Source organism: Pteropus medius, unplaced genomic scaffold (genome assembly GCF_902729225.1).
Source record: "Pteropus medius unplaced genomic scaffold, Ma_sr-lr_union100, whole genome shotgun sequence".
NCBI lineage: Eukaryota > Metazoa > Chordata > Mammalia > Chiroptera > Pteropodidae > Pteropus > Pteropus medius.
The window spans coordinates 17,369,751-17,396,710 of record NW_024354499.1 but is presented as its reverse complement, the minus strand read 5'-3'; the positions used below and the strand labels follow the sequence as shown (position 1 = coordinate 17,396,710).

The 26,960-nt window shown below is 32.5% G+C and overlaps 1 protein-coding gene across 3 annotated transcripts in view; it reads left to right on the top strand.

Annotated features, from left to right (window-relative positions):
• Positions 1 to 26,960, top strand: part of CCDC138 (coiled-coil domain containing 138) — a 110,788-nt gene that overhangs the window by 54,530 nt on the left and 29,298 nt on the right. For 2 of the 3 annotated variants that reach the window (XM_039852635.1, XM_039852634.1), the window contains exons 14-15: positions 21,417 to 21,555; positions 23,401 to 23,898. The exons of the other annotated variant lie outside the window; for it this stretch is intronic. In XM_039852635.1, coding sequence (XP_039708569.1) covers positions 21,417 to 21,555; positions 23,401 to 23,566 — 305 coding nt within the window. In that variant the 3' untranslated portion in view covers positions 23,567 to 23,898. Of the gene's footprint in view, positions 1 to 21,416; positions 21,556 to 23,400; positions 23,899 to 26,960 lie in introns of those variants that run through there. 3 annotated transcript variants of the gene reach the window in all.

Here is a 26,960-nt window from a genome sequence, read left to right as displayed (position 1 = left end):
GAAATTTTAAAAGACTGGTGCTTAGTGTGAGAAACAGTAGCATACTCCATCTCTATGGATACTTTATGTTAAACTATGTTATATAGTTAGTGCTGCTGCAAGAGGTTTTCTTCTCTTCTCCGCTCTGAAATTCATCTTTTCAGATATGAGAAATGTTATTAGCTGCATAGGTATTGTTTTTTGAAAGCTGCTAAAATGCATTTCTGTAAGTGTAAGTTAAGATCTGCACATCAATTTACCTTAACATATATATTATGAGAACAATATTTTTTTTTAGATTGTGGGGTTCGGATTATATCTGTTTGGAGCATGAGTGTTCCAAACAGATATAATAACTTAGTAGTGTTGCTTTTAGAAAATTACTTTGTGGTTTCTTTTTCTTTTTCCTGTCAGTGGTTGAAAGCTGTTATTCACCTATCTAGATTTATCTGTGTAAGAACTTGAGTCTTATTTTATTTCAAAAATTCTTTTCTTGTCAGACTTAAATAGAAGGATTTAAGTTTATATTATATAGTTTATTTTCTTTTGTGGCCTAGAAACCACCTTATCTAATGTAAAATGTTATTATTTATCTCTTGGATGGCAATAATGTATTTGAGTACGTTTTGCAAACCTTATTTTTTTAAGTAAAGTTTATTTTTATTATAAAAATAATAGAAACTACAAACCAGAAAACAAATAGTCTTACCATCCAAAGATATGTACATTTACTTCCTGTATTAATTTCTTTTTTCTGTGAATAGTTTTTACGATGTCAGATTTTTCTTCTCTTTTTTTTTTTTAACTTGGTTAAATCTTACTATATAGATAGTTGCATCAGGCTGTGTTTGTTTATCTGTCCCAAATACCAAAATAGAAGAAAATATTAGGAGATTTTGCAAAGAAATGTACTTGTTCTGTTTAAATTATCTCTGAATATGCATAAGAAAATTTAATAAAGTTTAAGATAGCAGAGAATCTTCAAGTACTTTAGATTATGCTACGTGCATTAAAGTTCTATAGATCTTTTTGTGAACATATCCATATTTCTTATTTTGGTGCAGCTACTCATATTTCATTGGCATCTAATTCTTGGTTCAGGCAACATTTCTTCCCTTCTTGCTATTCTTAATTTATTGTCATTCTATTACATATTTTTTATTAGGGAGATTAAAACAAGGATAATTTCAATGAAATGATAAATGTGATATTCCTAACAAAGTGCCCACCTAGTATAAACACACCCATGTTCCTAGTCACAAATCCTACATACATATAACCTGTTTTCTCAGTTTAAGTTTTCACATAAAGGAATGTTCTCTATGAGAAAACACAGTGGGAAAGTTTATGTTTAATAACTGAAGAATACATAATATTTTTTGAAGTTCAAAAAGTTAACACTTCCCTTAATTCCACCACCTTAATATGACATTTATAGTTTGTATATTGCTGAGTATATATATTTACATTGTTGTGATCATAATATGCATACTTTATTGTTTTATAAGTAGTGTATATTCATTGAAGAAGAAATTAGAAAATCACATTATTTTCATTGAACAGATATCTATCTATAGACTGTACATTCATCCTTGGCACAGAGCTAGGCATTAGGGATACATATAACATAAAGAAGTCCTCTGTCATCATGGAACTTATGGTCTAGTTGACTTTTGTCAAATTATTGGCATACTGGGGATGATCGTAATTCCAATATCATAGAATTATTAAAGGTGATGAGGGACTTAGCCATGCAAAGATCTGGGAAAAGACTGTTCCAGGCAATGGGTACAGCTAGAGTAAAGATGTTAGGGCAGATATTAGTTGTGTTAGGTGTATTCTCAAGAAAGTGCAGAGTAGTAGATGAATCAGAAAGGCAGAGCCTGAGGCACTCATTGGGTAGGGCCATCATCAAGATGTGGGGATTTTTATATAGTAAAATTCCTTGAGCTTTTCTATTCTGGTTTGTTGAACATCATATTACGAGCTTTTTTGGTATAGTTTTGCATAACCCTCTTTTTTCATTGTTGCTTAATATTTCATTATGTTCATGTACTATTATTTATTATTGTTACCATTTATTAAGGCATTTCCGGTGGGAAGTTTGTATGAAAATCAATTAATTGTCCTTCCATCCCAGCACAAAAGAACTTTCAAGCAGTTTGTGGTCAGCTCCTTCAGAGATCTGTGGCATGTCCCTTCCTTAGCCTCTGAAGTCTACTTAAGATTTACCTAATGTATATAGGTGGCCATAATATCGATACTGATCTCTAAATAGATTTACAGCTATATTGTAAATTGCATAGTTACTTTATGATGCTTGCATTCCTTTGTCTGACACTGTAACAACCTTTTTCTAAGGCTGGCCTTTCTACTTTGTAGCACTAGATGATACAAGCCCTCTTTTGGTTGAGATTTAGGTTTATGTTATATAGCCTATCTTCAGGAAACTTATTCTGATATTTTGTGAAAAACAAAGCAAACAAACAAACAAAACCATTGCATATGATGGGAAGTAAAATCCCACCTGCTAGGTGGTGTGGTAGAGAAAGCTGAGAACTCAAATAATTGAATATACAGATAATGAATATACTACTTTATTTTAAAAAATAAGAGTTCTCTGGCTATTTAAGGGACTTTTTCCCCCAAAAATGTGTTTATTGTTTAAAAAATAAAATGTTCACATAGTAAATAATTTCAAAGGTACAAAGGTTAGAAGTCTTTTTTCAGTCATGGTTTTCTAGAGAAACTAATTTTACTGGTTTTTTCCATATCCTGGCATAGATACACTATGTTTGTGTACACACACATACACACACACACATTCTTATTTTTTTCTTTATATCATTTTATCAAAAGAATGCCAGCATGCATTCTCTTATATTTTAAGAGATCTTTTTGAATTAGTACATAAAGAGTTTCTTCAATTAAAATTCATTCCTTTAAGCAGTGCTTCTGTATACAAACTTCTATAAAAATAAATTTGCATATGTGAGAGCTTATTTGCTAGAATAGATACCTGGAAGTAGAATTGTTGGATAATAAGAAAATTTCTCATGAAAATGACATAGAGCAAAAAGTAGGTAAAATAAAAAAAGAAAAAACAAGGGAGTCAAAGAGACAGTTTCAAAATTAATCATTTATTTTTAAACAAATTTTTTTTAATAGATCATAATTCAGAGACTCAGGAATGGAGTCTAGTACAGACGGATATGTTGATATGGATAATTCAAGCACCTCTTACATCCTATACCTTTTTCCCGATGTGACTACATCCTCGTTACCACCAAAACTTTGCCCTCCTCTCCCCACTCCTAAATCCATCCACCTACTGCTCACATAGTATATTGAGCAGGTAAAGGGAGTTCTATTGCCCAGCTAAGACAGCAGCACTGCTGACTCGGAACCTTTGGCTGGCAGATTGGGCCTCTAAAGCTCCTGAGTGGTTAACGCACAGCAGGTTAAGTATAGGAGGTTTTTGGGGGCTTCACAATGTAATGTTTGGAAATTGAGGACTGCCTGTGTAGACATCTTGCTTGAAGTTTAATCATGGACTGGTGAAAAGAAGATTCCAACCCCTCTGTTTTCCAAAGCATATAAAAAATATCTACATATTAGTTTTAGTTTTTCTTCATTTTCTTTGAAATAATTTTAATGAGAGAAAAAGATATATAGCATAAAATTTGCCATCTTAGCCATTTTTAAGTGTACAGTTTATTAGTGTTAAGTACATTTACATTGTTATGCAACTGTCATCACCATCCATCTCTAGAACTATTTCATTTTCCCAAACTGATAGTCTGTACCCATTAAACATTAACTTCCCATTCCCCTAGCCCCTGTTAACCACAATTCTACTTTCTATCTCTATGAATTTGACTACTCTTGATACCTCATGCAAGTGGAATCATACAATAATTGTGTTTTTGTGACTGATTGACCTCATTGAGTATAATGTCCTCAAGTTTTATCTATGTTGTAGCTTCTGTCAGAATTTCCTTCCTTTTATAAAAGCTGAACAATATTCCATTGTATGTATATACCACAGTTTGTTTATCCATTCTTCTGTCGACGAACTCTTGGGTTGTTTCCACTTTTGACTATTATGAGTAATGGTGCCATTAAGATGGGTGTACAAATATATCTGTTTTGAATTCCTGTTTTCAGTTTTGTGGGGTCTTTAAAGTAATTTTTAGTCATCAAATATCTTCAAACAACAATGTTTAAAATTGTACTGAGATTAAGACAATACTTTAAGAAAGGACCATTCAAATTCTGGTTTTGGTTATCCCCAAAGCCCATTCTGCTACCAAAGCAACTTATAGATTTGTTTTCAACATCTGAATTTGTTGTAATTTTAAAAAATTATTTACAAGCTTAATTTAAACCCAGAGAACATAATTTCATAGAAACTATAGTTTCTTGAGAGGATTGAAATGGTACTAGTAGCACCCCTTATATGATCTTCGAGCCTGCTAATCATTAAGAGAAAAATAATTGATTTTGGAAAAATGAAACAGAAATAGCCATTTCAGTGTTCGTGCCAGTCATTAGAAAATCTAAGTTGGAGATTGTATGTATGTATGTATGTATGTATGTATGTATGTATGTATCTTTTAAGACTATTACAAATTATTAAGAAAACAGTAAATCCTTTTTGAGGTAAAATTAGTAAATAATATTATATAAGTTTTAGGTATACAACATTATAATTTGATATCTGTATACACTATATACACAAAGTGATCCCCACCAAAAGTCTAGTTACCATCCTTTACCATCCAATATACCTCCTTTTCCTGTTTTGCCCAACTTCCTTCCTCTCTGGTACCACCAGTCTGTTTTCTGTATCTATGAGTTAGTTTTTGTTTTGTTTAGTTTGTTCATTTGTTTTCTATTTTAAAAATCCTCATATGAGTGAAATTATATGATATTTGTCTTTGACTTATTTCACTTAGCATAATAACCTCTAGGTTTATCCATGTTGTCACAAATGGCAATATATCTTTTTTATGGCTAGGTAATATTCCACTGTGTATATATACAACATCATCTTTATCCGTTTACCTATCAATGTACACCTGGGTTGCTTCCATAGTTTTGCTATTGTAAATAATGCTGCAGTGAACATAGGGGCATATATGTCTTTTCAAATTAATGTTCTTGTAATCTTCAAATACCCAGAGGTGGAATAGCTGGATCATATGGGAGTTCTAGTTTTAATTTTTTGAGGAATCTCCACATTGTTTTCCATAGCAGCTGCTCCAGTTTACCTACCCACCAACATTGTGTATAAGAATTTCCTTTTCTCCACATACTTTCCAATTCTTTTTTTATTTTTTTATTTTTTTATTTTATGACCATTTTTTTTTCAATTACAGTTGACATTCAACATTGTATTAGTTTCAGGTATACAGCATAGTTGTTTGACATATATGTAATTTACAAGGTGATTCGCCTGATGAGTCTAGTACCACGTATAACACTTCTTGTTTCTTGTCTTTTTGATAATAGCCATTCTAGCAAGTGTGAGGTGATATCTCATTGTGGTTTTGATTTACATTGTCCTAACAATTAGCAGTGTTGAACATCTTTTCATGTGCTTGTTGGCCATCTGTATGTCTTCTTTGGAAAAGTACCATTTCAGATTCTCAGCCCATTTTTTAATTGGGTTGTTTTGTTTTTTTATTGTTGAATGAATTGTATGAGTTCCTTACCTATATTGGTTATTCACCCTTTGTCAGATATATGATTTGCAAATATCTTCTCTCATTCAGTAGGTTCCCTTTTGATTTTGATGATGATTTTCTTTGCTATGCAAAAGCTTTTTAATTTGATATAGTCACATTTGTTTGTTTTTGCTTTTGCTTCCCTTGCCATTGGAATCAGATCCACAAAAGCATCTCTAAGACAAGTGTAAAGGAGCTTACTCCTGTTTTTGTCTAGAAATTTTATGGTTTCAGGTCTTATATTCAAGTCTTTAATCCATTTTGAGTTAATTTTTGTGTGGTGTAAGATAGTGCTCCAGTTTCATTCTTTTGCATGTGGCCGTTTAGTTTTCCCAGCACTATTTATTGAAGAGACTGTCTTTTCTCCATTGTATGTTCTTGACTCCTTTGCTGTAAATTAATTGTCCATATTTGTGTGAGCTTATTTCTGGGCTCTTAATTCTGTTCCATTGATCTATGTTTCTGTTTTTTTATGCCAATACCATACTGTTGGGGTTACTATAGATGTGCAGTATGTTTGAAATCAGGGAGTGTGATACCTCTGACTTTGTTCTTTCTCAAGATTACTGTGGCTATTTGGGATCTTTCATGATTCCATATAAATTTTAGAATTATCTATTCTAATTCTGTGAAAATGTTGTTGGAATTTTGATAGGGATTACATTGAATCTGTAGATTGCCTTAGATAGTATGAACATATTAACAATATTAATTTTTCTAGTCCATGAGCATGGAATGTCTTTCCATTTATTTGTGTCTTTTTTACTTTCTTTCATCAGTGTTTTATAGTTTTCAGTGTACAGGTCTTTCACCTGTTTGGTTAAATTTAGTCTTGTATATGTCATTCTTTTTTGATGCAATTGTAAATGGGATTGTTTTAATTTCTCTTTCTGTTAATTCATTATTAGTGCATAGAAACACCACAGATTACTGTATATTGATTTTGTAACCTGCAATCTTACTGAATTCACTTACTAGTCCTAACAATTTTTTGGTAGAGTCTTTTAAGTTTTCTACATATGCTGTCAGGTCATCTGCAAATAACAATTTTACTTCTTCCTTTATGATTTGGATGCTTTTTATTTCTTGCCTAATCGTGTGGCTAGGACTTCCAACATTATGTTGAATAAAAGTGGTGAGGGGGCATCCGCGTCTTGTTTCTGAACTAAGAGGGAAAACTTTTAGCTTTTACTGTTGAATACGATGTCAGCTGTGGGTTTGTCATATTTGGCCTTAATTATGTTGAGGTATGTTATCTCTGTACCCATGTTGTTGAGAGTTTTTATCATAAATAGATGTTAAATTTTGTCAAATGCTTTTCTGCATCTATTGAGTTGATCATACAGTTTTTATCTTTCATTTGGTTAATGTGGTGTATCAAGTTGATTGATTTGCAGATGTTGAACCATCCTTGCATCCCTGGAATAAATCCCATTTTATCTTAGTGTATGATCCTTTTAATGTATTGTAGAATTTGGTTTGCTAATATGTTGTTGAGAGTTTTTACATCTATGTTCATTAAGGATATTGGCCTGTAATTTTTGTTGTTGTGTTCTTGTCTGGTTTTGGTATCAGGGTAATGCTGGCCTTCTAAAATGAGTGTGGAAGTATTTCCTTCTTTCCAGTTTTTCGGAAGAGTTTGAGAAAGATAGGTATTAAATCTTCTCTAAATGTTTGTTAGAATTCACCAATTAAGCCGTCTGGTCCTAGACTTTGTTTATTGGGAAGTTTTTGATTACTAATTTAATGAATTTAGCAGTAATCGGTCTATTTAGATTTTCTGTTTCTTCATGTTCAGTTTTGGAAGAGTATGTTTCTAGGAATTCATTTATTTCTTCTAGGTTGTCCAATTTTTTGTTATATATTGTTCATACTAGTCTCTTAATGATCCTCTGTATTTGTGTGGTATTAATTGTAACTTGTTCTCTCTTATTTCTGATTTTGTTTGAGTCCCTTCTCTTTTTTTCTTGGTTAGTCTAATTAAAGGTCGATTTTGTTTATCTCTTCAAAGAACCAGCTCTTAGTTTATCAGTCTTTCCTGTTGTCCTTTTAGTATCTATTTTATTTTCACTTTGATTTTTATTATTTTCTTCCTTCTACTAACTTTGGACTTTGTTTTTCTTTATTGTTTCTAGTTCTTTAGCTCTGCTGCTGTTGTAAATTGTTTGTTTGAGTTTTTGTTGTCGTTTCTTGAGATAGACCTGTATTGGTAGGAACTTTCCTCTTTGAAATGCTTTTTTTTGCATCCCATAGATTTTGGTGTGTCATATTTCTGTTTTCACTTGTCTCTGGGTATTCTTTGATATCTTCTTTGATTTCTTTGATGACCCATTGGCTTTTCAGTAACGTATTGTTTAATCTCTCATTGTTGTGGGTTTTCCAGTTTTCTTTTTGTTATTAATATCTAGTTTCATACCATTGTGGTTGCAGAAGATGTTTGATATAATTTCAGTCTTTTTGAATTTATTGAGACTTGTTTTGTGGCCTAGCATGTGATCTATTCTGGAGAACGTTTGGTATGCACTTGAGAAGAATGTGTATTCTGCTGCTTTGGATGGCTACATTGGATGGAATATTCTTCGTATGTCTATTAAGTCTAACTGACCTTAATAATCTTAACCTAGTAGTTTAAGGTCAGTGGTTCCTTATTTATTTCTGTCTGGATTATCTATCCATTGATATAAGTGGGATGTTACAGTCCCCTAGTATCATTTTATTGCTGCTAATTTCTCTCTTTAGTTTTGTTAATATCTGTATTATATATTTTGATGTTCCTGTATTTGGTGCAGTATATATTTATAAATGTTATATCTTCTTGCTGGCTTGCCCCTTTTATCATTATGTAATGCCCTTCTATATCTTTTATTACAGGCATTGTTTTAAAGACTATTTTGCCTGGTATGAGTACAGCTGTATGGAATATTTTTCTCTATCTCTTCATTTACAGTCTGTGTGTGTCCTTCTCAAGCAAGGCTCTTGTAGGCAGCATATAGATGAATTGTGTTTTTTTAATCCATTCAGCCACTCTTTGACTTCTGATTGGAGATTTTAGTCCATTTACATTTAAAAATAATTATCGATGGGTACATACGTATTATCATTTTGTTAATTGTTTTCTGGCTGTATTCATAGTTCCTCTCTGTCCTTTCTGCTTCTTTTTCTTCTCTTGTGGTTTGATGGCTTTCTTTAGTGTTGTATTTAGATTCCTTTTTCATTATCTTTTGTGTATTTAACATTAAATTTTTGCTTTGTGAGGTTCACTTATCACATTCTATGTATGTAACAATCTGTTTTAATTTGGTAACAGCTTAAATTTGAACACATTACAAAATTTTACACTTTAACTCTCCTACTCTTGTTTTATATTTTTGATGTCACTTTTCCCTCTTTTCATTTTATGTATCACAAACTAATTATTGTAGTTTCAGTTAATTTTACTACTTTTGTCTTCTAACCTTTATACTTGCTTTATAAGTAATTGATCCCCTACCTTCACTATATGTTTACCTTTTCCAGTGAGATTTTTATGTTCATATGTTTTCTTGTTATTAATTAGTGCCATTTCTCTCCAGCTTAAAGAAGTCTCTTTAACCTTTCTTATAAGGCCCCTTTAGTGGTGATGAAATCCTTTAGGTTTGCTTATCTGAAAAACTCTTAATCTTTCCTTTCTGAATAACATTGCTGGGTAGAGAATTCTTGGTTGGAAGTTTTCTCCTTCTAGTATTTTGTATATATAATGCCACTTTCTTCTGGTTTTTAAAATTTCTGCTGAAATTTTTACCGATACCTTATGGGGTTTCCCTTGTATATAAGAAGTTATTTTTTTCTTGCTGCTTTTAACATACTCTCTTTAATTGTTACCATTTTAATTATCATGTGTCTTGGTGTGGGTCTCTTTGAATTCATCTTATTTGGAACTCTTTGGACTTCCTGGCCCTGTATGTCTGTTTCCTTCCTTAGGTAAGAGAAGTTTTCAGTCATTATTTCTTTAAATAAGTTTTCTGGCACTTTCTTCTCCCTCTGGGAACCCTACAATGCAAATGTTATTCTGCTTAGTGTTAATTCCAATGGTCTCTTAAGGTATATTCACTTTTTTTAAATTCTTTTTTCTTTTTGCTGTCCTGTCTGAGTTTCATTGTTTGATCCACCACCTCATTGATCTGTAATTCGGCTTCATCCAGTCTGCTTTTGAACTTCTCTATTGTATTTTTCAGTTTAGTAATTCTTCAGCTCTGTGCTTTCTGTTTGGAACTCTCTTATATTTTCTATTTGTTGAAGATCTCATTGAGTTCATCTATTCTTCTTTTATAACCGTTACTTTGAACTATCAGTCAGATTGCTTATGTTCATCTTATTAATGTCTTTTTCTGAGGATCTATTCTGTTCTTTCATGTGGAACGTATTCTTTGTCTCTACATTTTGCCTGACTCTGTATTTATGTGTTAGGCAAATTTATTGTCTCTCCCAGTCTTGATGTAGCAGCCTTATGTAATAAATGTCATATGAGGCCCCAAAGTGCAATCCTCACTAGCCACCATGGCGAGATGCTCAAGGAGCATCCCTTGTGTGGGCTGCATGTGCCTGCCTGTTCTAGAGGGGTTGTGACTGAGGTGCAGGCATGTTTGGGGCTCTTGCCCAGCCCAGTTGTCATGCTCTGCTGCAGTGTGGGGTAGGGCAGGGTTCTCAGTGGGGTACTCCCATAGGCTCTAGCAGGTTTGGAAGAGTTCCAGAATGGTACTCATCAGAGCCATCATTAGCAATGTAGAATGAGATCACAAAAATGGTGCCTGCCAGAGTCTGTCTCTGGAGAGCATTCCAGCAGTTTCCTGCCTTTCTGGCAAACAGGCACTTTAAGATTAGTAAGTGGGAGATGTTTCCTTCACATAAGGTCTATGAACTTTTCAAGTTGGCGTTTTTGCTTTGGTTCTTGGGGTGAGTGAGTCTGTGTGTGAGCCCTTTAAGAGCAGGGTCTTTATTCCTTATAGTTCTGTGGTTTTTCTGAATGTAATCTTTGTTGGTTTTCAAAGCCAGGCATTTGAGGGGCTTGTCTCTCCTGTGCAGGTTCTAAGGGTTGGGGTACCTGGTATGGCGCACAAGTCTCTCACTTCTCAGGAGAAAATTTCATATTTTGGGATCTCTCCCAATTGTAGATCTTTGCACCTGAGGTAGGGTTTTTATTTGCCTCTACTTCCTGACTTAATGCTGTCCTTTTATCCTTTGTTGTGGAGGCTCTCTTCATCCAGTTTTCAGGTCTCTTTTAGAGAAAATGATTTCATTTGTAATTGTAGATTTGTCGTGTCTGTGGGAGGAAGTGAGTTCAGTATCTTCCTACATCATTTTGAACCTCGGCTCTCTCAATATATCTTCTTTTGAGTCTAGATTAATCATGCCAGATTTTCTGTTTTTTTTTTCTTATATAGATTTTGGCAAAGCCTTCTGTGTTCTGAGATTAAAATGGAATTGTTTTATATCTTTGCTTTTTTCCTGGTACTTTTATGATCGTTACTACTATTTGAGGTCAAACTGCCATATCTGGGCTGAATTATTTCAGGAGTCTCTCACTGGTTTCTTTGCTTCCCTCTTTGCCAGTTTTCCTACTGTATCCTCAACACCTTCACCAAATTGTACATCAGTCCCCCAGTTATAACTTCCCCAGTGGCTTCCTATCTCAGAGTAAAAGGCAAAGTTCTAGAAATGGCCCACAAGGCCCTATAAGGTCTGAACTCTGGCTCTCTTTTTCCCTTCCCATTCTACACTCTCACCAACAGTTTTTCTCCATTCTCTCAAGCTTGCTCCTGCCTCATGGTCTTTGCACTTGCTCCTTCTACCTGTAGTACTTTTCTCCCAGATACTGGCAAGAATTGCTCCCTCCCTTTCTTTGGGTCCTTGCTCCAGTATCACTTCTTCAGAAAGTTTTTCTTTGACCATCCTATTTAACTGACCATCCACTTTCCTTATCACTCTTACTCTACTTTATTTTTCTCTCTGATGCTTACTTGACACACAGAGATCTCTAATTCATTTTCAATTTACCTTGTTGAAAGGTATGCACTATGGATTAAACTACTTTTTTAGATGCTACCTACTTGATCTAACACCCTTTACTCAATAATCTCTTTTCCTTTTTGTTTGGAAAGTCTTCTTTGGCAGTAAAGTTTTTCTCCATTCTCTCATTGTAATGGTTTTCTATTTTATTCTCTTAGGTCTTCCAGATACACAGTCATATTATCTGTAAATAATAGTTTTGTTTTTTCCTTAACAGTTTTTATAATTTTATATCTTCTTGGCTCATTGATCTGGGTGACACATCCAGCACAATGCTAAATAATAGCAATGATAGTAAACATTTTCATCTTAGTTTTTATTTTAATAAGAATGCTTTTAGTGTTTTCCCATTGAACATAATGTTATTGGCATGGGTAGAGATAGACATATCCTATTATTTTAAGGAAGTATCCATCAATTCTTTAAAATATTTTTTAAGAGTGTATGTCAACTTTTGTCACATGCATTTTTAACATCTATAGAGTTGATATATCTAAAAAAGATTATGTGGTTAATGTAACGAATTATGATGGTGACATTATACTATGTAGATTTCTGAAATAAACTGTATTTCATCATGGGACATTTTTCATGTACTGCTGATTTTGTTTGTTTGCATAACAAAGGAAAATAATAAACTGATCTCACCCATGCAAAATTCTAGACTGAATGTTAGCATTCACATTTACTGTAACACTTGAAGTACTCAATTTTATTTATTTCCCTTTTACTTTATGTCTGTTATTAACAAACATGTTTCTTCTTTTTTCTTTTTTTCCACTCGCTTTCCTGTAATATGGACATATTTGCTATTTGTATTAGTTTCTTATGGCTTCTGTAACAAATTAACCACAAACCCGGTGCTTTAAACAATAGAAATATATTCTCTTATAGTTCCAGAAGCCAGAAACCTGACATTAGTTTCACTGGGCCAAAATCAGGGTATTGGTAGGGCTGTGCTTCCTCTAGGAGACAATCTGTTCCTTGCCTGTTCCAGCTTTTTGTACTTGCAGACATTCCTTAGCTTGTAGCTATATCACCCTAAGCTCTGATCACATGTGTTTTAAAATGTAAGTTTCATTATTCAAGTATAGTGAGGCCAACAGATCAAGTGATGACTACCTTTGAAAAGTTTTTATACTTGCAGTTTTTAAAAGAAAGGGGCATATCATGTCATAGGTGGCCACATGGGGAAGCACCAGGGAAAAGGGGAAACTGGACAGGAATCTATATTGTGGCTTCCATAGGAAAGTGTTGGCAAGGGTGATATTTGAATACTTTCAGCAAGTTCTGGAGCTTAGAGCTGTTTTCTGATACCTGGCTCTGGAGTAATTAGGGCAGGTGAATTGTGGCCAGAAGTGTGAAAGCTCCAAAGGGAGGGGGGGAGGGGGGGGGTGTCTGGATTGGTTAGTTTGCATATGAAAGATGCACTCACTGTCAAGTCATTATCTCTAGGAATTAGCTAACTCTGGGAGGGGCAGTCCCTCCAAGATCAGCAAGGCCCTAGATGTCAAAGCATCAGAAACACATGGTTAAGACATTATTTTTTTCTATTCTGTCTGAAATCTCTGCCTCCCTTTGATAAAGACACTTGTGATTGCACTGAGGCCCACCTGGATGATCAAGGATAATCTCCCCATTTTAAGATTTTTAACTTAATTACATCTGTGAAACCATTGTCATGTAAGATAACATTCACCATATTAAGGCACCAGTGATTAGGATGTCAAATTCTTGGAGTGGGGGAGCATTATTCCTGTCTGCACACTATTCTTTTTTCTCCTTGTGAATTTGAGAGTTCTGTCAGTATCAGTTTGCACGTATTCTTGTTGCATACATGGTGATTCTGTGTACAGATGTAAGCATCTGACCATTATGTTTTACAGTGCAGTTTTAAGCATTGACATGTTCACTGAATAATATTACTTTATTATAAAATTAATTTTTATTTTTTCTTTTATTATATATAAGGCATTATATAGATTAAAAATATGTGTGTAAGTAGGTTATTTACTTATGGATACCTTCCGAATAATAAAGGGGAGTTATAAAATATTTATTATAAAAAGATGACATGAGTCACTGGGTTGAGAACTCCTCTAGTTCATCTACTTAATTTTATGTATAGATAGATGGGGCACCTGGGGTTTTGAGAAATTAAGTGACTTGTTTAATGTCACCTGGTTAGTGCCAGGGCAATGATGAGGAATAATTAAGTCTTTTAGAAAAATAAAAGGTAGAGAGAAGGGAGAAGCTTCCAAAAGAAGTCAGGGCCCCAAAACTAAGAGATTCCAGAGCAGAAAATAGTAGCAGCACTCACGTGTTTCAGGGATTAAAAAAGAAAGAAAGGAAAGGTGGGGAAGTTTGAAATTCTCTCAGGAATGTAAAAGAAGAGGGAAGAATAAGGATTTGAAACTAGGAAAAGCGCAGATTAGGAACTTTGTTTTGAGAATTATTGGTTATGAATATGGATTATCCTGCGCTGAAGGGAGCCTTTGTCCCTAGACTAGCACTTTCCTATCTCAAGCCTCTGGCAAACTCCTATTCATCATCTTTCAGAAATAGCTAATCTCGAGTCCATTTCACACCCTGCCTGTTCCAGAAAGGAAGGAAGGTAGAATTGAAAAAAATACTAAAGAGAGGAATATACATATTCCTCTTACTGTGCTTTTTTTCCTTTTTAAATTTTTATTGACCTTTATTCAGTTTGATGGATGGGCAGCTGAGGTTTTTTGGTTGATATTAAATGTTGCCAGGTTACAACTTTCAAACTATCAGTACTAAAAATAAAAGCCTTACTGTCTAAAAATCATACATTTTGTCCCATGTAATAGCATATTAATATTTATATCTGAGACTTGGGGATAATCTACTTTTCAAATAATTTTATTCTATTTACCATCTTTCCTTAGAATTCTGAGTAGATTAATTAGCTGCTACCTGAAAAATACAAACTTGGATTCTTAGCATGTAAACTGCATAAAGTATTCTAGTCAGTTATCAGCAGGCTGATGGCTAACATATGCAAACATAATAATTAGCAAAGAATATACTGGATTGCTGACAGTACGTTTTTTTTAATTAAAATTATCAGAATGATATTGGTTCATAAAATCACATAGATTTTAATTGTACAATTCAATAATATGTTATATGTATATTGCATTGTGTGTTCACTACCCAAAGTTAAATATCCTTCTGTCACCAAATATATGACCCAGTTTACCTCCCCCCTCCTCCCTACCTCTGGTAAGCACTAATCCAAATGCCCATATCCATGAGTCTCTGCTTGTCTTACATGTTCGTTTGTTGTTTCAGTTTTATATCCCACATATGAGTGAAATCATATGGTGCTCAACTTTTTCTATCTGACTTACTTAAATTAGCATGATAATCTCAAGATCCATCCATGTTGTCCCAAATGGCAGTATTTCATTTTTTCTAATGGCTAAGTATGGTCCCCTTTATCATTATGAAGTATCCATCATTATCTCATTGCCTTTTTTATCTTGAAGTCTATTTCGTCAGATACAAGTATGGCTGCACCCACTTTTCTCTGGATGCCATTTGCTTGGAGTATCGTTTTCTACTCTTTCACTTTGAGTCTGTTTTTGTCCTTGCAGCTGATATGTGTCTCTTGAAGGCAGCATATGGTTGGGGTTTTTTGATCCACTCAGCTACTCTGTCCCTGTTTATTGGTGAGTTTGGTCCATTTACATTTAGGGTGATTATTGAAATAGGTTTTCCTAAGCCATTTTATCTCTTGTTTACTGGTAGCTCAGTGTATCCATTGTTTCTTTGCCCTTGTGTTTCTCTCTGTTATTTTAAATCTTGAGAAAATGTCCTCGAAGAAACATGCATTAGATTTATTTGAGAAAGTCTTTAAAGCATCTGTCTTAAATATGCTCAGAGAACTAAAGGAAAACACAAAGAACTAAAAGAACAATATATGAACAAGATGAGAATTTCAACAAAGAGAAATTATAAAAAAGAATTAAATTCTGGAGCTGAACAATACAATAAATGAATTGAAATTTTCTTTGTATGCCTTGTAATATTTTGCTAAAAATTGACATTTGAAAAAACAGCTGCCTTTCCTGTTGTTGGAAGATTTCATCATTGTGTGAACATCATAGAGTGCACTTACACAAACCTAGATATATAGGATCTGCAAATAATGACAGTTTTACTTCTTCCTTTCCAATTTGGATGCCTTTTATTTCTTTTTTTTTTTTTTTTTTGTCTGATTGCTGTGGGTAGGATTTCCAATACTATGTTGAATAGAAGTGGTAAAAGAGAATATCCATGTCTCATTCCCTGATCTTAAGGAAAACACATTAAGCTTTTCTCCACTGAGTATAATGGCCTTTATTATGTCCAGGTATGTTTCCTCTATTCTCACTTTGCTGAGAGTTTTTATCATAAATGTATGCTGGATTTTGTCAAGTGCTTTTTCTGCATCTGTTGATATGATCATAGTTGTACCTTTCGATTTGTTAATGTGGTATATCACATTAATGGATTTGAATCAACCTTGCATCCCAGCAACAAATCCAACTTGATTATGGTGTATGATCTTTTAACTATCTTGCTGAATTTGGTTTGCTAATATTTTGTTGAGGAATTTTGCGTCTATGTTCATCAGGGATATTGGCCTGTAATTTTATTTTTTTGTAATATCTTTGTCTGGTTTTGTATCAGGGTAATGGTGGCCTCATAAAATGAAGTTGGGAGCCTTTCCTCCTCTTCAGTTTTTGGGAATCGTTTGAGAAGAATAGGTGTTAATTCTTTGAATGTTTGGTAAAATTCACCTGTGAATCCATCTGGTCAAGGACTTTTGTTTATGGGGAGTTTTTTGATTACTGATTCAATTTCATTGGTAGAAATGGATCAGTTAAGATTTTCTGTTTCTTCTTGATTCAGCCTTGAAATATTGTTATATTTCTAGGAAGGTAGATATTTCTTCCAGATTGTCCAATTTGTTGGCATATAATTGGTTGTAGTATTTTTTATAATCCTTTGTATATTTGTGGAGTCAGTTGTCACTTCTCTCCTTTCTGATTTTATTTGGATTCTTTCTTTTTTTCCTTGATGAGTCTAGTTAAAGGTTTATCAATTTATTATTTTTTTTAAAGAACTAGCTATTGGTTTTATTGATCTTTTATATTGTTTTTTTAGGCTATTTCACTAATCTCTGCTCTGATTTTTATTATTTTCTTCCTTCTACTCTCTTTGGCCTTCGTTTACTGTTCTTTTTCTAGTTCCTTTAGGCATAAAGCTAGGTGGTTATTCGAGATTTTTCTTGTTTCTTGAGATTGGTCTGTATTGCTATGAATTTCCCTCTTAGGACTTCTTTCACTGTGTCCAAATTTAAGATTATTGTATTTTCATTTTCATTTGTCTCAAGGTGTCTTTTGATTTCTTCTTTGATCTCATCATTAATCCATTCATTGTTTAGTAGCATGTTATTTAGCCTCCATGTGTCTGTGTGTTTTCCAGGTTTTTTTCTTGTAATCGATTTCTGGTTTCATACCATTGTGGTCAGAGATGATGCTTGGTATGATTTCAGTCTTCTTAAATTTATTGAGACTTGTTTTGTGACCTAAAATGTTGTCTGTCTTAGAAAATGTTTCATGTACACTTGAAAAGAATGTACATTCTGCTGCTTTGGGGTGAAATTCTCTAAAAATAATCTGTTAAATCCATCTGATCTAGAAGGTCTGTCCATTAATGTCAGTGGGGATGTTAAAGTCTCCTACTATGACTGTATTACTGTCGATCTCTTTCTTGTAATATTTTTCTTTTATATATATTAAGAATACTGGTTAACCTCATTTTGGATCTTTTTTGATGGTCTTGCATATCTGGGCTTTTTGTCTATCTAGTCTTTTCCCCTTATTTTGATTGCATTTTTTCTGATTATCTCAGATTTTTATGATAGCAATCTAATTTTCAACTATATTATTTCAGTTTCTTGATATTTCAAAATTTGGTAGTTTTTTTAATGGTGGTGTTTTGATATTCTCTCTTTCAGTTCCTGTTGTTTATCATATTTTCTATTTATTGACTAGCCACGTTCTTATTAGGTTAATCTAGACCTCAGAACAGTTTGGGAAGACCTCGTTCTGTTCTTTGAGTTATGTTGTTTTCACATTTTACTCTGTCTTGTGCATGCTGTATTCCTTTCTTGATTGGCTGATCATTTGCTATAATGTGTACACCAAATAGCCATGCTGCTTCTAATTACTTGTTCTTCCTTTTGGGCCTCTTTGTCCAAATTCTCTTTATGTTCTCACCTCTCAGAAGAGGTGAGGGACTTCTGCACTCTCTTCTTACAACCATATCCATGTCCAGTTTTTTCTCCATTTAGAGCTACAATTTGAAAGCCTTTTTTCTTAATATATGTGTTTTATCTTCAGCCAATGGGTGTAGTGATTGACATGCTTTGTTAGACTCTCAGCACTGTGTTCTCGTTTCTGAGATTTTGCTAAAATGTCGCCTATTTCGGAGTGTAGGAGGTGTGAGTATGGAGAAATTCTTTTGGCTTCACACTGGCTCCCCAGTGCACTGTGTACTCTGGAAAATTATTTTCAAATTACTTCCTGGCAACCTCTGTCTCTATTTTACAGTCAGAAGAATGAAAAGGTAACAATAACTGGTTAGTTTGCCCTCGTCAGGTTTGGGGGTATTAGTGAGAATTTCCAAGATTTTGTTAACTTCTCCAATGTTTCTCAAGGAAGAAAGGTTGCTAAGGTAGGCTTAGCACTAATGGCCACACTAATTCTTCTCCACTCTAGAATTTTATGGTTTCTATCCTATGCCATTTGCCACCAGTTTTTAAGGTTCGTGGTATAGACTTCTGCCCTTTTCTGTTTCTTTGTTTGTGTTTGGTTGTTGTAGGTGATGTGTTTTTTGTTTTTGTTTTGCTGTTTGTTTGTTTTACAATTTTTAATCCAAACACTAGCTTTTCAGGAAGAGGAATTCTGTCAAGCATTTTTATTTCTCCATTTTAATGTGGAAATCAGTGAAGACATGCTAGGTAATTTATCCAGTGTTACATGAATTTTAGAAGAGGAATTACCTAGTCTATTCAGCTCTCAAATTTTTTTTCCTCTCTTGTACTAGCCATGTTTATTCAAATTAAAATTCTTCTAAGCTGTAAAAATATAATTAATTTTAATATTGTAATATTGAAAAAAATGCTAAAACTACAATGTTTATATTTAACCTAATGCATATGAGGATCCCAGAATTTCTTTTCTCCTCTATTTCTTGTCTGTCTCACAGGTTTAAAAGATTGGAAGTCAAGTCAGTGAACCTCTTTTACTTCTAAAAGCACTTTTATAAGCTTCACTTGTTAAATATACTGATATATTAAAGTCTTTTAATGGTTTTGGCTTTTTTCCATTAGTGGTCATAAAAGAAGTTCACTTTGTTTGGCATTGTTGACTTGGAGTTTTTTGTAATAACTCTTAAATGTGTGTGTTTTGTTCATGCCAAAACTGGATTTACATATAAAGTATAGTAAAATAAAGGAAGATATACCCTATTTCATGCTTTGGCAATAAACAAACAACCATCATAACTTTTTTTTTTGGATTTTAGACCTTTAAATTGAAAATATCAACATTATAGATTGTACATATGTTAAGAGCTTTTCGTGGTCTTTCTTGTAATGACTTATTATTGTTCTTCACCCTTTGGTTTCCATTCTGTTAGCCATGTACTAGTTAACTTTTTTGTTTAGAATTGACATGACATGAATCACATCTGAGGACCTAAAATAAGAAAACTGTATACAATTGTCTAATGAAGCTATTTTCAGTTGTAACCTAAATTTTCATTCTTCTAAAAAATATTTTAAATTACCATTGGAATTCAATATTTTGTTATTTTCAGGTGTGAGGAATAGTGATTAGACATTTATATAATTAAATTTTCATTCTTTAAGATTCTTTGTAACTGAGGTTGAGATATATGCATACACACAGTCATGTACACATATGTATGACTTGCCGAACTAAGTTTAGACCATACCTGGATTAATGTTTGGAAAATAATATTTTTGGAAAAATAATATATTTTCTCCTACTTTTACCACTTAGTAACATGCAAAGGACACACAGTCATTGTCTCTAGTGTTCCATTGCTAGCATATACCACCTTTCTTGTTCTTTTATCAAAACATTTCTCCGATTTTTTGGGGGGTGAAGGGGGTTTGGTTAATTTCATTATTTAATACAGTAAGTACTCATTTAACATCATCTTTGATAGGTTCTGTGACTTTAAGTGAAACAATGGATAACGAAACCACTTTTACTACAGGCTAATTGATATAAACGAGAGAAACTCCTATAGCATCTCATTAACATGAAACAACTTTGAATGAAAGTTCATTGAGGATGTGCTGTAGTTTATTTTATTCAGTACACTATCAAGATACTGTCATGTAGTCTGTCAGGCTGTGTTTATGGATTCCAAAAGAATGAAGAATGCAAAGCTATCATATTTTTATGTCTTTCGTACCTATTTGAAATAAAGTCCTGTATATTCATTGTGGGAGCTTCTGATTTTTATAGAGGCTCTTTACAGGGGAATTTAACTATTTGAAAGGCCATGATTTAACATTTTTGTGTGATTTTTGTTTCTGTTCAAGCTTCCCTAATTACTAATAATAGTGATTTACACCTTAAAAAACATTTGTATACTATTATTTTATACTATTATATTGTTTCGTTCAACACATTACAGCCTTAACAGAGCTTTTAGTTTCACTGTTACGAATTTTCTTGTGGTCCTTATTCATAAGCCTTTGCCTACATCACCATCAGTTACATTGTTAGAGGCAGAATTGCTGAATCAAAGGCTATACACTCTTAAGGCTTTTGATACAAATTTGCCACATCCACTTATTTTATTCCTATTAAGGCTGAATATTTTGGCTGTATTTATTCTGTTGTTTGTGCTGTCTGTTCATTACTAAAAACATTAGGTCCATCTTATTTTTATTGATTTATGAGTTCTTTTTATAGTAATAATATCAATCTTTTGGCAAATATATTACATTGGGACCCTCCCCCCCAAGTTTGGCATTTCCCTTTTGTTTTGTTTTGTTTTAGAACTGTTGCTTTCTAATTTACAAACATTTTTCACATAGACATTTAAATTTTTTATTTTGTAAAAATTTTCAATCTTTTATGAGTCTTTTTTCCTTTTTGCTTTTATGGTTAAAAAGTTATTCCCTATTCAGAGGTTATGTAAATTGTCATTAACACTCAAATGAAATTCTTACATTTAGGATTTTTAAATTTTACTACTCCAACAAAATTTCTTATTGCTAATTATTAAAACTCAGCTTATGGTTATGAACTTATTGAAATAACGAGTCCCTGTTTTTTCAGACATGGGATTTCTGCTTAATTCTGCCTAATAGAAGTTTGATATTAGGGAAAATAATCTTTGATATGCATTGTTCAACGAGAGCCAGTGGATATTTTATTTTTTTCAAATGATGATATTTTTGCTCCAAAGTTAAGTATAGAAAGAATGAAAATCCAATCAATATTTATAAATACCCCACATAGTTCTGGTTTTATTTTGTTTTTAATTTCTTTGTTAGCTACTCCGTAACAGTAAAGCACTGATTGATGATTTGTTTTGCAGAATCCTTACAGCCTTTCCTGGAAGCCTGTAGCAACACTTTATTTTTTCGTACTTGCTCTGTGCTGCTTCGAACTCCTAAGCTTGATCTTCAAGTACTAGAAAAGCTCAGTATTATTCTACAGAAACTTTCTAAAATCAAGTAAGAATTTCTTAATTTCTAACATTTTTTATTGAAAAAATATTTTATTATGATCATTTAGACCTTCTGAATCCTATGCTAGTTCAATTTTAATTATTAAAATTTCCAATAAACATGTAGAAAATTGAGATTCATAAATATGAATTCTTATCTAAGACCACATACTTAGTATAGAGTTAGAGTTTTAATCTTAGAAAGTTTTGTTGTTTCTGTAGTTCATTTCAAACAGAGTATGTAAAACTATGAGCAATTTTTAGCAACCAAGTGATGGTATCAGAACAAATTATTGCACACTGATATTCTGTAATACCACAGGTGAAAATAATAAAAGATAATAAAAGTATATTTTGCAGCTTCTTGTTTATATGCCGAAGTTAGTTTAGGGAATTAGAATGAAGCAAGCAGAAAAGGTTTAAAATAATGTTAGTAGCTGGGTTTATTTTAGGAAATTATTATGGGCTTGCTACTGCCACTAATTTGGATTTTATTGTAAGAATTGAGAGTTTTTATTTTCTTTTATATTTCCTCTTCTTTCCCCTGATGCAAACATTGGTATAACCATTTTTAAAATTATAACTGAAGGATATAGATTTTAAGGTATATTTTTCTTAAATCTTGGTATGGTCTAGTGTTTCCTCTGAGGCAAGTCTGAACACCTTCTATCTCATCTTATTTTTATAACAGTAAAGTTTTAGTTTTGGTTCAGCTCCTCTGCACCTGTCCGTTCCCCTAACCCATGATTTCCATGGTAGTGAACTTAGGTATTTTACCAGGCCTCATTATACTTGAATAGTAAATATAATGCTCCTTAAAATTATTTGTAGATATGTGACTAGGCCTTTACATTCTATTTGGTGCTTAATATACCATACCCTACCATAGTAAATTATTGTCAAATTATAACCTCATACTCAACAAATTGTTAGCTTTTGTCTGGTAGCAATTAAACAACAATTCATTGTCTTCCTTTTCTTGCAAACTGACTGTACCATAATTGTCTTGATTTGTAATCAATAAATTCTCAGTAAGGCCTGTTGTAGTTTACCCGTGGGGCCATGAAGCTGCAGTTACATTACTTAGGTTTAATTCTTAGTTGTTAATTCATGGGATTTTTTTTTAAGTAGTCTCAAAGTACATATATATCCTTGGGCCAAAGTGTTTTACTATCTATGATGTGTTTTATAGCGTACGTTCATTTCAGACTTAGATAAAGAACCAGAAAAAGCTTGAACAAGAGGGCTGGGAATAATTGATGCTCAAGCAATCTTAAAGTAAATCTTTAAAACCACAAAGATACAAATCCTGTTATATCAAATGGATAGTTACATACAGTTATTTGATAATTTCTCTCAAGATGTAAGTATTTGTAGACAAGGAAATAAATATGTAATCAGATGTAATTCTAACTAATTGATAATGAAATTATTGACTGGTTATTAGAAAGAGGATGGTTGAAAAGGTATTTTGGAGCCAAGGCAAAAGGTAAACCAATATTCTGCTATTTTAAAAAGCCCAGCTTACTTAAAATAAGATGATTATGTATTTGATTTTTTCTTGCTGTGAGGAAAGAGCAATTCTCAAGTGTTGTAATAGTGAGTAGAGTGCAGTTTTCAGGATTATAAAACATTTTCTTTTTTCCCTAAATACTTTTCTACTTTAGGCCTACCTCATACAACCTATTTTGTTTGTCTTGGCATTTTAATCCTTTAGTTACCTATTTTTTTCCACTATTTAAAAAAAATAGATGTTATTTTCCCACATTTACACATAAATTATCTCTCAGTATCATTACAGATCAACTCCCTAAGTGCATGTAAGTAAATTAATGTACTCATTCTCTTACAGGAGTAATAAGAAGCTATTTGAACTTTTTACAATTCATTTGATGCTTCAAGAAATACAAAGGACAACACATCCAGAACATGCCTTTCTCTGTATTAACCTAAATTCAACTCTGTTCAATTTGGGTTTAACCAAATGCAACTCCCTGGCCTCCAATGCAAGCCATTAGACTGGCTTACTGTTGTTTCATATATATATTATATATGTGTTGCTTATTTGTAAGATTGCAAAAATCATCAAAGTAACTAAAAGTCTACCAAGTAAAGTTTTCAATAGCATCATTTATCATGAAAAATAAAATGAAAAAATTTTTAACTTTAAAAATGAAATCTGTTGAAGCTCTGGAATTTTTGGAATGTTACAGTTCAACTAAGGTAAAAAAAATGGGCAAGATGGAGTTTCCAGAACTAATGACACTGGAGTTACTTTTTATAAAAGCGCTTTAGAAAAATTCTTAAAATTATGTCATTATTTGGAATAAAATTGGTGTTTATATGGGAACAGGGCTAGATCATGTTGTCATTTTTTTTTTTTAAATATATTAGAAATATCCCCTTTCGGAAGCAAAAGTACATATTTTTTAACCACCATCTTCATATCATAACTTTCTATCCTAGATTCACAAATACTGATTCTTTTATTGCACTGTTCAGAGTACTTTAGAGAAAGAATTTTTAAAGCAGAAGCATTATTCAAAGATACAGTTGAAAAAAGATTTGGGGAGCTAAAGATCTGCATGTACCGATCAAAAGAGCTTATCACGTTTCAGGAAAGAACAATGAGAAATGGAGTTCATAATTAGATATCTTATAAGTTAGATACATTACAATTATAATTTAATTATTATTATTAAATTACAAGGACAAAGGCAAAAAGAAACATACGCCAGTTACCTACAAGAGAAAAAAATGAAGCTAGCCTGATACAATGCCAGAAGCTGATAGGGAACTATGCCCTTAACTTTTGGAGAGAGGAAATTTTAATCCAAGAATTTATACTTAGTGAAGATATCTTTCATAATCGAAGACAGTAGAAAAAGATTTTTAGATGTGCATGTGTTTGGAAATTATACCACTTATGTACTATCATTGAGAAAAGTAGCTACTTAGATTATTCTACCCAACTTAAAGATGAAGGAAAATCGAGTTAACTAAATCAACCTTATTCCGAAAGGCTGTAGTGAAATAAACACAAGCACCACTTAAATACATTGAACTAATTATTATAAATCTGTTTTTAAAATACAGTAAAATGTTAAGTTCTTCAAAATGATAAAGAGAAAAACAATAATTTATTAGTAAGTATTTGAGTAAGATTATATTAACCGATGTTAAAAATTGAGGATAAATGGAACCCTGAGATTGAAACGTAGAGGTGGAGGAGTTAGTAAGTCAAAGTTTTGTATATTTTCATCAGAAATAGAGCCAGAATGTTCCACTTCAGTATTAATTCAGGAAATTAGAAAAATGAAGGATAAAAGAATAGTTTTGGAAAGTGTTAAAATTAAGAGCAAGATAAATATGCTCAAAACATTGCAGAAGAAAAATATATCTACAAATACATAGCAAAAGATAGAAAGCCAGGAACATGTAAAACACAAAAAGGTATTTTGGATAAATAAAAGAAATTTCTAAGATTATAAATAAATTTTGTATTGCCCTGTGTTGATAAATTTGAAAATCTGGATGAACTTGACTATTCTCTAGAAAAATGCACAATATCAAAATTATCTGAAGAAATCTGCAATAGAAAATCATTATAGCCTTTTATAAAATTATGGAAGAATTCTTTGTTAAAACGACATCAAGTTCAGGTGTTTTACAGATGAATTGTTTTAACATTTCAAGGAGGAAATATTTAAAGCTATTCCATCCTTGGAAAAAACATCCTAATTTATTTTCTACAGTTAGCATGTACCCAGTACCAAAAAATTGACAAAGTAAGAAAGAATAAAAGAGATTAAAAAAATCTTAAAGAATTATGAATAAATCAATACTAATTGTATATTGCAGAAACATTAATTCATAACCAAGTAGTCTGGCATGCATTCTAGAAATATAGTTGACACTTCAACAACACAGGTTTGAACCACACGGGTTTTTTTCAATAAATAAATGTGTTTCCTCTTCCTTATGGTTTTCTTAACATTTTCTTTAGCTTACTTTATTGTAAGAATACAGTCTATAATACATAAAAAATATGTGTTAATCGACTTTATACTTTCAGTAAGAGCTTCTGGTCAGCAGTAGGCTTTTAAGTTTTTAGTGAACCAAAGTTAGACAGATTTTCAGCTGCACAGGGTGTTTGGTGCCTTTAACCTCATTGTTCAAGGGCCAATTGTACAAAGTTGGCTTTCTGGTAAGAAAATTTTATTTTATTTGTAGAGCAAAGGAGGAAAACCATACACTCATCTTTATTATATTGCCTAAAAATTTTGCATTCCTGATTAAACATTACAGTATATTTAAAGGAATATAAAATCAAATTTCTCTGAAACACTAGAGATCTACCTATTAAGGTTAGGAATAAAATTAGGAAGTCCACTAGTTACTCTTATATAATACACTTGGGTATTTAAGGAAGCATAACTTTGGGAAAGGAGGAAAAAAATGATCATTTGCAGATGGTTTGATTACTTGGAAAACTGTAGGATTCTTATGAAACTTCAGCAAGATGTCCAGTTATAAAATAAACATAAAAAGCAAAACTTTTCAATATTCTATGACATGAATAAACTTAATAATTTATATAATAAACTTTTATAAAATAGTAATCACACATAATAAATATTCAGCACCTAAACAAAGGACTGTCAAACTTTGCTTTGAGATATCGAAAGAGACTTAATGGAGACATGACACCGTGTTCCTGGGTTCAGAGACTTGATTTTATTGGGATATCAAATATCCCCAAAATACTTTATACATTTCAGCTACAATTAATTTTAACCAATATTCCAAAAGAATTCTTTTTCGAACTTGGAAAAATCATTCTAAAGCTCATATGGAAAAATAAACAGCCAAGATTAGAGAATTTAAAAAAAAAATAACCATAATTGGTATTTGTTGAGTATTTTAAGCACCAGACACTAAGTTTTTACATGTATTATTTTTTAATCCTTGTAAGAACTTTGAGATGGGTCTTATAATTGTTGCCATTTTACAGGTTGGAAAAGAAACAGGCTTAGGGAGACCTAAGTGACTAAACTAAGCCACTGTTGTTTCTGTGGCTCAAATTTAATCTGCTATGTGATAGATAATGAAAGTGAACTCGGAATACTAGACTTTTACCCATATTTAGTTGTGGCTCAACTCCTTGAATTTTCCTTCTCTCTTCCAACCTCCAAATCTATTAGAGTAAGAGGAGAAATCTTTTTAGAATAAGAAAAATAGAAAATTTTTGTTTCTAGCAGTGTGATGTACTAAACTTATCTTCCAAGTGCAGTACAACTAAGAATGTTGGCGACACACACAAGCAGTAACAAAGTAAAATAATTCCTTGGAGGCCAGAAATGACAATGAAACATAAAATTAAAATGGTAATTGAGGACTGGAGCCCAGTGT